At 34.6% G+C, this 15,718-nt stretch overlaps 1 protein-coding gene across 1 annotated transcript in view; it reads right to left on the bottom strand.

Annotated features, from left to right (window-relative positions):
- The window catches only part of VAV3 (vav guanine nucleotide exchange factor 3), a 187,581-nt gene that overhangs the window by 47,644 nt on the left and 124,219 nt on the right, over window positions 1-15,718 (bottom strand). Inside the window, exons 16-18 of the mRNA XM_039329572.1 lie at window positions 11,406-11,507; window positions 8,729-8,826; window positions 1,795-1,817 (exon numbers count right to left, since the gene is read on the bottom strand). Of these exons, the coding sequence (XP_039185506.1) occupies window positions 1,795-1,817; window positions 8,729-8,826; window positions 11,406-11,507 (223 nt within the window). The remainder of the gene's footprint in view (window positions 1-1,794; window positions 1,818-8,728; window positions 8,827-11,405; window positions 11,508-15,718) is intronic.

Here is a 15,718-nt window from a genome sequence, read left to right as displayed (position 1 = left end):
CCTGCTTAAAAAAAAAATAACAAGACTTTCTCTAAAACATAATTAACTGTGTGCTATCCTGGAGCTTGGCATAGACATCACCATCCAGGACACTTCCTTAGAAGTATGTGGGGTGCTGAGACGCTCCAATAAAAAGAAAAATGAACAGTCTTAATTTCCTTACCAAATGCTTGAAATGTCGTAAAGAAAGTTCAAGCATACACTATAAATATATTGTAGTCAATTTCTCCCTGCCAAGAATCTTAAATCTGACATTATATATTTTCCCAAGAAATACAGAGTAGTCTTATATTCATGACCTTAACTTTAGACTGAGACGGTTTACTAAGCAATTATTATTTCTAAATAGGAATCAGTAAGTTACAATTTACGTTCATTGATATCATCATTTCCTGAAATTCACTTTGTAATTATAATACTGAATGGCTAGATGGCAAACCATATAGTCTAGTGCCAAATATACACAGGCTTTTCTACCCTTCATAATTGATGAATGATTAATTTGCTACTCCCTTAAAGCTTTTCAATTTCTGATAATTCCCACTCCAGAATGTTTTAACCTGTACAGCAATTTTATCATTAGTGCAATTTCAGCTATGCTGAACTTGTCCATCAGTGGTTTCCTCTGATGAATAACATGGCTTCACTGAGAATATTATGCAAAGCATACAAATAATTTCTCCCAAAGAGGGAAAAAAATATTGTTCTATGAACAAGCTTAATTTGCTCTCAGATGAATGGTCAATTTTTTTATAAATATTTTATTAATTTTCTGTTTTTATAAATCATAAGATTAATGGTCAATTCTTAATAGTTGCCACTTCACTGCAGAGTTTAAGGCAAACACTGTTTGGTAAAGAGCCGTGTTTTGAAATCAAGACTTAACATTCCAATTCCAAAGTCCTTTCCACAAGTTAATGAAGTACACTTCAAAAATTACACATGTTAAAGATTAAAAAAGAATGAATGGTTAAGTTATCTAGTTCCGCTTGTCTTTTCATTGTTCCCAGTTAATTCAGATTCTTATATTTTAGAGCTATATTCAGAAGGAAACTACACAATTAACACACTGTAGTCCCCACACACTATAGCAATAGCTACCCTATGTTCTTTTCATAAACTCCCCAAGCGATCCATTGTTCTGAAATTAACTTCTCGTTGAGCAAATGTCACTTACCATGATCATTTCAGTCAAAATGTTTATATTTGCTAAGCAAGTCTTAGACAGCTTTATAAAATCAGCATTTTGCTGCTCGTTTTATTGCACACCAATTGAGAATAGCAGAGGATTGTACTCATTCATTAAATTCTCTATAAATATATCTTGGAATTTTACACCACACAACTCTTTTGCTGCATCATGGACTAGCCCTTACTTGTCAATTTAGAGACTTTGTTTTTGTTTGTTTGTTTGTTTGTTTGTTTGTTTGCTATGTGTTTTCTGTTAATCTCTGGTACGTTGAAGAAGTTTAATGAAAATTATGCAAATCCTGCAATACTTGTTAAAGCATGGTCCAAAATAGATGAAGAACATTCAGGATTCTTTTATTTCAACCACAGAGTTGTGTATTTAATTACTTAAAATGCTTCATTTTCAACAGTTTGGTCCTTTCTCTTTCTAATCTAGGATTATGCAAGGAGTCCAAAAACAAAGTTCCTTCAGAAATCATACAGATTTTGTAAAAAAAACTTTTTACCTTCTGTTAGGGCTAAAAGACACATACAAAAAAAGGAGGCATTTTGTTCATTTCTACAACCAATAATCTATCAAATCACAAAAAAAGGTACACTTACCTCATGTTTCAGGGTTCCATGTTCTGGAACAAATGTAAAAATTGGCATGATCAGTGGCAGAACATCCACACTGTACAATAGTTATCCCTAGCTCAGGGATACAGTGAGAATACATAGAACTACTTTGTTTTGCTAGCTGATAACCTGTTTTATGCTCCAGCAACCCTGAGGCTCAGCTAGTTATTTTGCAACCGTGTTTATTTTTATTGGCTCAACTCAGGCAGCACTGAACAGCTATTAAAAAAAGTGTTGGGTTTATGCTTAACTCCATGACACATAGTTTTCTGAAGCAACAGATCGCCTAAAATCTCTGGAAACACTCTGAAGTCTGCAGAAACTTATAGAGATGAACATTTTCCAGTTTTAAAAATATACAGTGATTTGAACCCAGACTTCAGCATAGAGCAATTGCAGTTTCTTCTCTCCAAAAAACTATATCCAGAATATATTATTACATACGTAGTATAATTATTACATTAAAGTGATGTAAGACTTGTATGGAGCTTTTTCATTACACATATATTTTGTATATATTTCTCTGATAGATGAAGTACACCAAATCCTAGTCTGTCTTAGCCCAAATATTGAAAGAGCTTTGGACTGATCTATACATATATGCAGGGCTTTTTTTTTCTCACAGAATGCCTAGAATGGAGTACCGGCACCTTTTTTTTTTTTTTAAGAAAAAAAGCACTGCATATATGACAGTCACTTAGACAGTAAATTCAAGAAGAGATTGGCACATGTGAATTAGACATTACAAAACTTGTCCTACAAACAGAATTTTTATATTTCTTCTTTTAACTTCAAAAACAGCAATCTAGATCGAAAAACCAGCTGAATGAGCTTTGAACATTCAAGGGGAGGGTGACTTTGACTTCTCAAATTATAGTTTTCTTCTAATGGAATCCTGATTTGGTATGGGGGAAGAAAGGAAATTCAAGTTATTGCAGAGATCCTCCAGTCATAATCGAAAGGCTTTTTATATCCTAGCCACTATTTGTTTTAATCTGAGCCAGTTCACTACATTCATTTTGAATCATCAATTTTTGAATCAATGAATGATGGGAAATCATGTGACAGACATGTATGTATGAACTAGTCACTGTTGATAGCTATGTGGATAGACAGATAATGAAAAGGAAGCTACTGGAATTCAAATATTGCAGATTTTTTAAAAAAACAAAACAGGCAGTGTTCTTCATGATAGATTCTGAAATGCAATATTAAAAAGGTTGAGGAATCAAAAAGCAAAATATAACGTTCACATTTGCAATTTTTTCTTACAAAATCAAAATGCAAACAATCATAATTAATATTAACAAATAAAAATAATCATGCTCTTAAAAATCATGAAATGGTGCCTAGCTCTCTCCTTTTTTAGAAAACATTAGCCCTATTATACTTTGGTAAAACTGGTTTATTTCATAAGAAGGCATATACCTTAAGAATAAGGGCAAAAACAAGAGAGAGATGAATTATATATGCATCATAAAATGGCTTATGAGCAACGAATTTCAAATTAGAACATTTTAATATGCACTCAAAGTAACATACAATTCAAGACATGAGCGGACTTGCCCTCTATTTTATTTGAATAGCTTCTCATGAAAAGAAATATGATTCTCCTAATTTGGCAAGAGAGATGTTGTAATGCACATGCTAGGATTGTTTATTTTTAGGCAGTTATCCAGGAATTTCTCCTCTCCACTGCACAACTGAAAAACCAACCCCAAATAGACTATTATGCAAAATGTCTTGCTGGTGCATCCCACCAATAATGTGTGAAAAATGGGTCTTATTGTTTACAGGAAGATCATATTAAGAGAATTTCATGTGACAAAATTCACTGCAGTATCTTCTTATGAATACGTCAATGAAACAAAATATGCACATCTATAGCATTAAAATATATCTACAATCTAACATGCAGTAAGTATTAAACAGTTCTATGCTGTACATATATATTACAGAAACAATTGTACTCAGATTGGCTATAGACCACTCCACAAACAGTTGAAATGTTTGATGTCAATAGTTAGAAAGGCAGTAGGGCCTCTAGTAAAGACTTATGGCAGACTACATGTCCCTGAAGCAGTTGGGATGGCATTAAAAGGCCGAGATCAGCAGCCAGGCAGTGAATTCTAGTTAGCACAATCTTTCCAGATAAAGATGAGATTGTGGGATCGCCCATTTGCACTCCAGACAGCTGCTCCTCATGAGCAGATTATAAAAACTGTCTGCAATAAGCTGATGAGGTGAGCATCTAGGAGTCAAAAGATTTCAATCAAGCTCACAGCCATAATGCAGTCTATATGGACACAAGGTTCACACAAACATCACTTTCTTAAATTTTTTTGGATGTAATTAATGTATAGTTAAAGAGAGATATTCTGATTAGAAAGATACGAGAATCAAACTTGGGAAGTGAACAGTCTTGCATGTTTTTTTATTTCTAAGTGGGTTTTTCCCATGCTGCTGAGAATCAAACTGATTGTCAGTAAATGATTGCTAACATAGTATGTTCATTTTCAGATCCACAAGCCTCATTGCATCTTACAAAGACCTTGGCAAATTGGAGTGCACATATTATGCATATGTAGATGGAAAAACTAGAGCAAGTGGATGAATTTGTGTACTTTGTTTTACTAAAGACAGGGAAGTAGAGGGAGAAAAGTGAATTCATACAAATGCTGATAATGGGAAGTTAGTATAGGTAGTTACTTAGCAACCATTCAAAGTTACAATGGACTACCTTAGGACTACTAATGACCCAGATTCAAAGTTCTGATAGACGGGGGAGGGGGGCATGGTCACAAGACTGAATTTAACAACCGTAGCACCGAAAAGGACTTGAAACTGAGTTGGTCACATGACTGATTTCTTTTACAACTACTACAAATTACAGCTGTGATGGGCAGGTTCCATTATGATCATAAGTGAAGGACTATCTGTAGTCTCTTATGAGAAATGAATGTTCGTCAAAAGAAGTCAAAGTGGCTTTATATGCTTTTGCTCCTTTTGTTATACAGAACATATATAAATTTTATATTTCAGGAGAAATATAAAAATAAACTGAATGCTGGGAAACTAAAGGGCATGTGGTAAAACAAGACAACATAGGATCAAGGAGGAAAAACAAATGAGGCTGTCATTATGTTGAGAGTGAGGTACTGAGTATCTTTGCTTGGCCTCACAGAGTTAAAGAGCAAGGATGTGAAGACTAACAAATTAATGGTCAGAGTTCTTGGGATCCTGAAAAACAGACTCTTTAAAGCAGGGATTCCCAACCTTGGCTACTTTATGACTTGTGGACTTCAACTCCCAGAATTCCTCAGCCAGTCATAAAGTAGCCAAGGTTGGGGACCCCTGCTTTAAAAAACAAAAGACACTGAATTGACATAGGGACACAATGGAAGCAAAGATGGTTTTCAAGAATAGAAAGATGTGGAACAGTGTTTCCCAACCTTGGGAACTTTTAAGATCTGTGGACTTCAACTACCAGAATTTCCCAGCTAATTCTGGGAGTTGACTTCCATGCATCTTAAAGTTGCTAAGCTTGAGAAGCATGAGTGTGAAAGGATGGAGCAAACAGAGTTTGTGTAAATTAGATTTAATTAAGTTGCCTTTTCTTTATTTTCTTATCTCACACCTTGAATTTCTCTTGCTTACCACCTCCTCATTTCATGTTGCAATTTGCATATTGTTGTTTACTCTAAAAAAAAATGGTATGATGGATATATTCCTTTTTATTTTAATTTTTCTTTGTTTGGTATCCATAGCATTTTTCAAATTGTATTTTTATGTCTTGTTCCACATGAAAAAGCTGCTGACTTCCGTTTTAAAAATATACCTAAATATGTAAAACCTAAATACAAAAAAACACCTAAATATGTAAAATCTAAATGCAGTATATGTGCACACTCATAGTAAATTACGAGAAGTTACATCCATCTGCTGGAAAAATTCAAATTTACCTTTGCATAATACCCTAAAAATCAAAAGTGCTGAGTGTTTTTCCATTTTTTGTTAAGTATCCTTTGAAAACAAGACAAAGGGGTTGGTATAACATTTTCCACTGGGACCGCTAGTTCCTGTTTTGTTTAGCATAATTACTATTAAATTAATAGTAAAATATTTTATATTTTACAAAGTAGAATTTAGGCAGTCAGGTCTAAGCTGTGCTCAGTGTCCAGGTGTTGCCATTCATTTTAATTCCATTAACTTAAAAAAATATTCACAGTCACACCCTATACAGTCTTTAGATCTGCTGACTTCTGTGCTTATATAAATGTTTTTCTGGAAGGAAACCAAAATCTATCGTGCTAAAAGAGAACACAGGTGTGATTAAACAGTGATAATTAAGATTTTTTTAACTTCCCCTTTGCAGACAATTCTGTCATTTATATATATAAAATAATCATCACTGATAGGAGGTCAGGTTACTTTTTTCAGGAGATGGACTGATAAGCAGACAATCAAAACAATTCTATTAGCTCTTTAGACAATAGTATACTTTTTTCTAGATTATTAGTAGACCTTTTCACCATCTAAAGGTTTGGCAGAGAAACTTGAATCACAGCAAGCTTGCAACTTCCTTTCATATCAATAGTTGGAAGGGACCTTGGAGGTCTTCTAGTCCAACCCCTGCACAAACAGGAGACCCTATACCAGTGGTTCTCAACCTGTGGGTCAGGACCCCATTTCGGGTCGAACGACCATTTTACGGGGGTCTCCAAACAACGCAGTCCGCCATTTTTTTCCCCTTTTCCTTAGCTGTGCTACTCCCTTTTATTCTATTGGCTTTTGAAAGCCAATAAAATAGACTCCCTTTTATTCTATTGGCTTTCAAAAGCCAATAGGAATTGTCCAGGTTGTCTCTGCCCTGCTGAGCCCGCCAAAAGTCCCATTCTGCAAACGGTGCTGCACCAGTTGAATAGTCCTCGACTTACGACCGGTTGAGTAGTCCTCGACTTACGACCGGTTGGGGGGTCGCGGCATTAAAAAGGTTGAGAACCACTGCCCTATACCATTCTGGACAAATGGCTGTCCAATCTCTTCTTAAAAACCTCCAGTGATGGAGCACCCACAACTGATGATGATGATGTTGACTCTAGCACTCTCCAGAGGTGTGGACTTCAACTCCCAGAATACTCAGCAATGGCCATGGTAGCTGGCAAATTCTGGATCCTGCACTCAGCTCATCTAGAAAGCATGTCTTTGTTTGGGGAAAGGCAGTGCAGAGAATAAGGGGGGACGGGTTCAGTCTCATCACCAGAATAGCTGTAGCATTTCATTATCTCTGAGTTATATTTTGAGCATTAACCAATTATTTTAAAATAATGAAATGCAAATATCTGGCTGCTTGCTAAATTCTCTGCAAGACAGCAATACAAGTCTGGAAAATAATTCAGTATTCTTAACCAATTACCAAACAGGATGATCAGCTATGGAAGCACGACATAGCTCCCTTTTCTCAAATAGTTATGCAGAAAGCAGACTGGTATAAAACCTGTCATTTCGGGAAAGATTTTGCCCACTTCTAACACTTATCCTTTCTTACCTTACACAACATTAAAATGTACAGTCCTGTGATTTGCCTCACCAAATGGTCACAAAAGTTTTCAGATTTTCTTTGAAGTCATATCATGGATGAAATAATTAAACGATTTCTATTCAACTGCTGGAGGCAAAGATCACATGCAGACAACTTCATGGATTAATGAATAAATTATCATATTACAACATCAGAAATGCAGGATGTTCTTCTCCAATTTATTTAAAACTTCTGACCTGATTTTCTATATTTAGAAAACTGCCCTATTTAAACGATCAAATTATGAACAGGAGACAAGTTGATCTATTATTTTGTATACCTGCTGCAGGGGCTTTGTGAAAAATCTAAGCGGTCATGTTTGGCTAAAAAATAAAAGCTTGCTCAAAATTCCAATATTCGCCACATAAGGTCTTGAACAGTGGAATATCTAAACCGGCATTTATGTTCCTTTAATAGGCAAGCAGATGCTTTTGAGAAGATTAAATAAAGGCATAAAAGATATAATTGCTCTCTGCCTCTTCCACTGTCATGCCTAGAAACTAATATCAAGTGTTTTAGAAGTAAGTGACTATTTATTTATTTGTATCCTGCCTTTATTTTTATACATAACTCAAGGAAGTTATGTATAAAAATCAACACACCTTCCTCTTCCAATTTCTCTACAACAACAACCCTGTGAGGTGGGCTGAGCTGAGAGTCTATGACTGGCCGAAAGTCACCAAGCTGGGACCAGAACTCATGGTCTCCTGCTTTCTGGCCTAATGTCTTAGCCCAGGGGTCTTCAAACTTGGCCCTTTTATGACTTGTAGACTTCAACTCCCAGAATTCCTCAGCCAGGGTGCCTGGCTGTGAATTCTGGGAGCTGAAGTCCACAAGTCATAAAAGGACCAAGTTTGAAGACCCCTGCCTTAGCCAGTAGACCAACCTGCCTCTATGATGACGGCTATAAGCTATAATTACTGGTTGCCTTCTCCAATTTATAAATTCCTCTAAGCAAACTTTTGAATGCCCACAGTGATCACTCTCAACCATGATCCTCTACAAAAATTCTTCAGTATTACTACTTTATAGCAGGGGATAGAAGATCAAGAAATGAGGAGCTGTAATTTGAGAAGTATAAGAAGTTCTATCAGATACCTAGATCTAATTATATGACTCTTGAAAGCTCCTTACAGTATTCCAGTGGTTCTTACAGGTCTTTTACTTCACAGTAAATTGCAAAAGGTACTGATTCCCAAAAAGGAATTATAGTTATATTTATAAATACATTAACACAAAAATACAATGAACACAACTTAAGGGAAATTAAGTCTTAATTAAATCTGGCAAATTTATGACCTAATTAAAATAGAATCCCAAACAATGCAGATGACTTACCAACTAAATTAACCCTGCAGTTGTCGAGTCTTCCCAAACATTCTTTGTGGACTCCAACCCCACACTTTGAACATAAATAGCCTTGATAAAATGATCCCCTGAAATACAAAATAGCATGGAAATCAGAAGGCATTTGGTATAATGTAACAAATATTAAAATATGAAGCAGTTCAATGTGTCTTACAAGAATGCTTTCATATATACTTTGAGATACTTATATAGTAATAAATCCCTGAATACCAATAACCAGCAATGTTCTTTGTTCATTAGTTTGTTTTTACAACTCTAATGGACGTTGGTTACTTAAGCACTTACATTTTTGGAAGGTGAACAATCCATGATAATGTGATCATTCCAAAACTTTTTTTTTTCCTTAGTATATCTGGTTTTAGTGTTGATCAAATCCTGGAATTTGTGTTGAGACAAAGCTCTGGGATTTTAGGAGTGGCAGCCTCAGACTCTTGATGATATCTCTGTTACTTTTAATGCCAAGAGAGAGGTGTGCAATCACAATAAATTGTAATGTGATGACTATGCAGAAGCTGTTGATGTAGTACATCACTCAGTGGAGTTTATTGCTACTATATATTCAGAGCTCATGACTATTGCACTGGTGCCTTTACATTCTGGCATGACACAACTGTATAATATGTATGTTTATAATATTATACATTGCTTCGTGGGGTTATATGCACACTGTAGACATCGTTTTTGTAGGACTTTATATTTTACAGGATATATTTTGTGGGAAAATATAGGACATTTTTCAAATAGTCTAATCATAATGGACAGAACATACTATTTTTCTTCCTATCAAATGGAATCATGCTTAATAACACCTACTTAATGTTTTGTTTAGACTTATAGTGTAGCTATCCTGCACAATGCCAGATTGGTATAGTCACATTTCTCTCAAGGAAGAATTAAGTTAAATTAAATGCTAAGTGTTTTTTTTAATTAGTACTGTATTTTTAATACAAAATATTCAACTACTGGAATCATTTGATCTCAAGTAAAGCCTATAGTATATGAAGAATAACTTGTAGCATTTGTATCATAACCCCTCTTTTGGGGGGGGGGGCTTGCAATGGCCTTAGTGGAAAATAATTCTTCATGTAAGGACAATTTGAAAATCAGCATTTATGATTTTAAAAGAAATGAACTTGGAAAACAATACAAACGTTACTAATAGAAATTGCACTTTACAAAAAAAATTTAGTAGTGTTAGACCTATTACTATTTTCCAAGGAAAGGCACAAAATCATTCCATTTATTTAATCACATTTATATGGATTAATTATCTTCAGTATCTGAGAACATATTTCAATATAAATATTCAGTATAAATATATTTAATCTTTCAGGGACAATGAAGTAGAAAGAAATTGTTCAATACCAATTTACTCAGACTTTTTAGAGTATCCCACTTCTTACAGCATGAAGAATATTTCAAAGGTTTTATTTCAAAAGTCCATGTTGTTGATTTTATAATAAATTAATTAAATAACATTTACTATATTTAAGTGACAAAAATCTTTTCATGGACACTTAACCTTCTAACTGACTTGACAGGATAATACCTATTTTCTGGTTGCAGTGAAATCCATAAAAAATAATGTATTTGGAAGACTTGGGAGAAATACAAGCTAAAATTAAAGATTATGATTCATTCAATGAGCATGCCATCAGAATGCTAACTTATCTGAAATGAGAAAAGTAGAATTCTAGGAACCAAAAATTAGCAAAAGAAAATTGCAGACATAATTATGACTCTATTTCATTATTATTAGTTTGGAAATAATACTTTACATTCATTTAGGACTTGGTCTTCAGCTACAGAATTGTTGGGAAGATAAATAAATGCATATATGTGCATATACACCTATGTATGGTTCCTATTTGGCACAGCACATGGCCCTTAATTAAGCATATATAAACTCAGCACTAAAATCTAACTTCAAAACTATCAAACCAAAAATCTTACTACAGCACATATTAATTTTACATTTTTCCCTAATTGTTTTAACAAAAAAAATGAAGTTGATGATACTGACTAGTTACCCAATATCTTATTTCTAAATTCTGAAATTCTAACTATCCTACAGAATGTTGCCATTTTTTTTTTCAAAATCCCAGGAATTCATTCATTACACATTTTAATTAAAATAGTAGGTACTCCATTTTTTTGTATTATCTCATGTCCTCAGATGCACATGATGTATCCTAAATGAATGTACATACTTTGTAAAAATAATCTCATATTTGCCACCCAATGGCTCTTCAGTTAACCTGAAGAAACAGCATTTTCAGTTGGAAAGTGGGTTTAATCTTCTTCTAAAAAAAATTTCAGTATAATCTTAAAACATATTTTCTGGTTATATGAGAAAAATCAAGAGAGCTGAGCATCCCTCCTGCCTCTTTGTCTTTACAAATGCCCATGATACATCACTGATTTTACATACATTTCCCACTCAGAGAGAGGGAAGTGTTATGCTTGCTATTTGAACATATTACCTGGGTTCATGATAATGCTGAAATATACAACTATTTCTAGATTTTAACACTTGCTAGCTTTAAAAAAGAGGTAGAGTCCATCAGATAATTTGACGAGTTTATTGAATGTCATGTTTTTCCCAGGTGTAATATAATTTTTAGACTTCAGCTCCTTTGACACTCACCTCAAAAGCATCTGACAGACTTTGCAGGATGTTACACGAGTGAAGGTATACATTTTAAAGTCATGTGTACTTGTTTCTGCATACTGGGGCCTTATGTTTGACCTAGAATGTAAAAATAGATTCTTTAATGTTCATAAATATTAATAGAGCAATAATTCCATTTTCAAACCCCCCAAAACTGCAGATAGTTTTTAAATATGCATTTTAATAAGTTGTTGGGTATATTTGGCTGAAGACTCAGTTCTGCGGTCTTTCTTCTCTCCTGCAAAGGAGAGCCTTCTGTGCTTTATTCCACTAGTGTATTATGTAATGTAATTTATCTAAGCCAATGTATGAAACACGAAACACAAAACCCACTCTTATTTGCTTGTCGGGACCCATTTCATTTTGTTGTCAGAATAACTGTAGAAATTACAATGGCAGAATGGAACAGCCTGAAACTTGCTTCTTCTATCTTCTTCACCTTGGTATTTGGCATTTCTCATCGAAACTAACGTGGTGGGGGAGAAACCACTTCTGTACTGTGACTGTGAGACAGGATTTATCCTAATCCTGATTTATCTTAGAAAGTTATGAACCCAATTATCATCTCGCCTCTTTTATTTATATCCCAGGGCCAGCCTTGTATGACTGCGTAAAGTTCTTAATTCGACCAAAAAAAAAATGCAAAGATACCATCTTAAGCAAGTATAGCTTGATTGTAGTTTCAAATCTCACCGGCTCAAGGTTGACTCAGCCTTCCATCCTTCCAGGGTAGGTAAAATGAGGACCCAGATTGTTGGGGGCAATGTAAATATATATATACATTGCTTACTGGTGTACACCGCTTAGAGAGTGCTTGCACTTAAAGCGGTATATAAGTCTCACAAATAAATAAATAAATAAATAATGCTATAGTTTTTAAACTGAAACTAAACTGACTATCTCTCATATCTGAGCCAAAGCAGATTTAGAGAGCATTTGAGTCCTAAATAAAATCTGGATCAGAACCAGTGGTGGGATTCAAATATATAAACAATCGATTCTCTGTGTGGATGCCACTTCTGGAAGTCCATTCTCGGTCTGGGCAAACAAAAATTATCTACCGGTTTTGCTGAACTGGTGCAGAACTGATCAGAACTGCCCATAGCACTGAATGTACCGCAGTCATAGCAAATTGTCTTTTTTTTTTATCTTAATGCACCAGGGCAATTCTTCAAAATGCTTTTCAGATGTTTTGGATTTTATTTCCATCAAGAGTCATGACCAATGACAAGTAAATTAAGAATTGCAGCCTGAAGTATCTATGACCTATCTTTACTAGAATTTTCCTAATCCTTCACCTACTGTTTTCTCAGATTCCTGAGCTTGAGTACACTGCCGAGTTCAACAATATCTTCATTAAGATCTTCCATATTTCTTTCAAGTCCATAGGTTTGGACTTACAGAAATATACTTCTATTTCTAAGCTTAAACGTAAGCTTTAATCCAAATGAAAGCACTTTTTCTGCCCCGGGCTATCCTGAAAATACCGGTGTGTTTTTTCCCCCTGACAAAGCCATTTATAATAAATACTTCAACTTCAGAGCAGCTCAGCGCATAGAATTTACCATAACTAGCAATGGTTACTTCAATTAGCAAAAGAAACAAATTGTAATGGAGAGTTTGAAAAAGGAAAGAAAGGAATTTCATACACTATAGGTGGAAGAAACAATAATGTTACTGGAGCTCAGGGAAGTTTATTTTATATCAATAGTAATAAGAAACTATCTACTGTATACAGTCAAACCTCCATCATACTTAGAATCATATAATAACAAGGAAATGTCTAGAGATATAAAAAAAATGTCTTGACTACAATGCTCTTTTTCATATTGTTTACCATCATGTGACCTGCATATTGAATTCTGTTGTCTATAATACACCTAAATGGTTTTGTTGTTTATACAACTCTCTAAAACATCCCACATTATTAGAGACACACCTGATTTGTGCCTATTTTTAATGCTCCTTGTTCTCTTTAACTGCAGAAATCCAAGATTGCCTTTCAAATATTTATTGGTTAACAAGGGGGACCATGACAGTAATACAGGATAGAATTCTATCAGCTGTATCATTTGCTACTGTATAGATTTTCCAGCAAAAACTATATTTGCTCAAATTGTCATCCACGAACAGACCTGTCTAAATAAGCAATTTAAAATGAACACATTGGTTGCTAACGGAACACATTATACTTATGTGTGTGACCTCCATGTGCAATTTTTTTATAATACCAACATTGATTTCTGATCACAGTAAAATGTAGGTTGTGTTACAATGTGGAACATTTATAGTTTCTGTTTTGCCTTTTCACATTAATAAGTGAGCAGAAATATTAGGAAAGTGCAAAGCTGCTGAGTAGTCTGCAGCAAATTATTTTTATCTCAAGCTCTTACACATAGGCTGTGAATTTTATGATAATTATAAAGGCAAGAGAGACTCTATTATGTTTATTATTTCTATCTACTCTTTCGACCATATTTGAAAAGCATCAGATTTGAGAAGTGGGATACAATGCAATCCTGGGCTGCATTAATAGAGCCGAGGTGGCGCAGCAGTTAGGGTGCAGTACTTAGCTGACTGTGTTCAGCAGGTCAGCGGTTCAAATCTCACCGGCTCAAGGTTGACTCAGCCTTTCATCCTTCCGGGGTAGGTAAAATGAGGACCCAGATTGTTGGGGGCAATGTAAATATATATATACATTGCTTACTGGTGTACACCGCTTAGAGAGTGCTTGTACTTAAAGCGGTATATAAGTCTCATAAATAAATAAATAAATAAATAAATAGAGGCATAGAATCAAGATCACGTGAAGTTCTAGTACTGCTTTACAAAGCTTTAGCAAGACCACACTTAGAATACTGCATCCAATTCTGGTCACCGCAAAAAAGATGTTGAGTCTCTAGAAAGATAGCAGGAAGAGCAACAAAACTGATTAGGGGAAGAACATTTACAGGAATTGGATATGTCTAGTCTAATGAAAAGAAGGACTATGGGAGATATGATAGCACTGATCCAAAATTTGAGGGGCTCCTAGAAAGACGAGGGGATCAAATTATTTTCCCAAGCACCAATAGGCAAGACAAAAAACAATGGTTAGAAACTAACCAAGGAGAGAAACAACCTAGAACTAAGGAAAAATTTCTTAATGGTGAAAGCAATTAACCAATGGAATAACTTGCCTTCAGAAGTTTCAAAAAGAGACTGGACAACCATGCATCTAAAATGATATAGGGTCTCCTATTCGAGCAGGGGATTGGACTAGGAGACCTCTGAGGTCCTTTCCAATGCTATTATTATTCTGTTCTGTTCTGTTCTGTTCCAATGGCATAATAGATTATAGATAGCACAATGGGGTGATAATCAGCAGTAGTTCTGCTGGATACATGTTCAGCAGCAACTAAATATTTCCTTTCATGGAGCAGAGCAGAGATCACCTTGGGTACTATTTCCCTCTCTATTCTACTGCTGTTATGTACATAAAAAGGAACTGCCCATGCTAATTACCGACAGTATTGTTGCCAGTGGCTCTGGAAAGTTAGCCTTTTTATTTTTATTTTTTAATATTTTTATTGATTTTTTTAGAATAACAGACTTTAGTGCTTAGTAAACAATGTGTTGTCTGGGTTCATATATTTAACAACAGTCAATAATAGTTAATTTTGATGCTTTCATAATCAACATGCTGACTAAAAATATTTTTCCTTGATCTTCTCTTCTTCCAATAATATTCTCCTTTTACCAACATTTCGCAAATATAGTTCTTAAGACTATCAATACATATGAAGTTCAATATAAACATTTTTCTAGTATTTGACAATAACATCAGTATGTAATGCCTTTTCTAATCAGCTTATTTTACATTTGCATTTGCAAAAAATCATCTTATGTAAATCACTATGTCCTGTTTTTATAGCTCTTATTTAAGCTTAGTTTTCCCTCAGTATTCAAAACATTTCTTGTCAGTTATAGTTTTCTCAAAATTTATTACATTAAAATATTCAAAATATTTCATACACTTGAATCATCCCAACATTTTTACATTTCCCATATCATAGAAAAAAATAGTACACTACTTATAAGTCACATCTCTCTTACTATAAAACTCTTTCATCTTCAAAATTTGACTATTCTTTTAACCATATTCAAACAAGTGTTTAGACATGTAGTACTTCATCTGGAGTCTTAGACCTATTTAGGGTCCCAGGCAGGGCGAAACCAGTCATGGGGTGTGGAGCTCTGCAATCCCTCGGCCGCATTACGATGAAAAACCGGAAGTCCAAAAGTTAGCC

The sequence above is a fragment of the Crotalus tigris genome, unplaced genomic scaffold (genome assembly GCF_016545835.1).
Source record: "Crotalus tigris isolate CLP2741 ecotype Arizona unplaced genomic scaffold, ASM1654583v1 scf7180000024401.5802323, whole genome shotgun sequence".
NCBI classification, from domain to species: Eukaryota; Metazoa; Chordata; class Lepidosauria; order Squamata; family Viperidae; genus Crotalus; species Crotalus tigris.
Note: the sequence above shows the minus strand (reverse complement) of the source record. Positions and strands in the feature narration are given on the sequence as shown.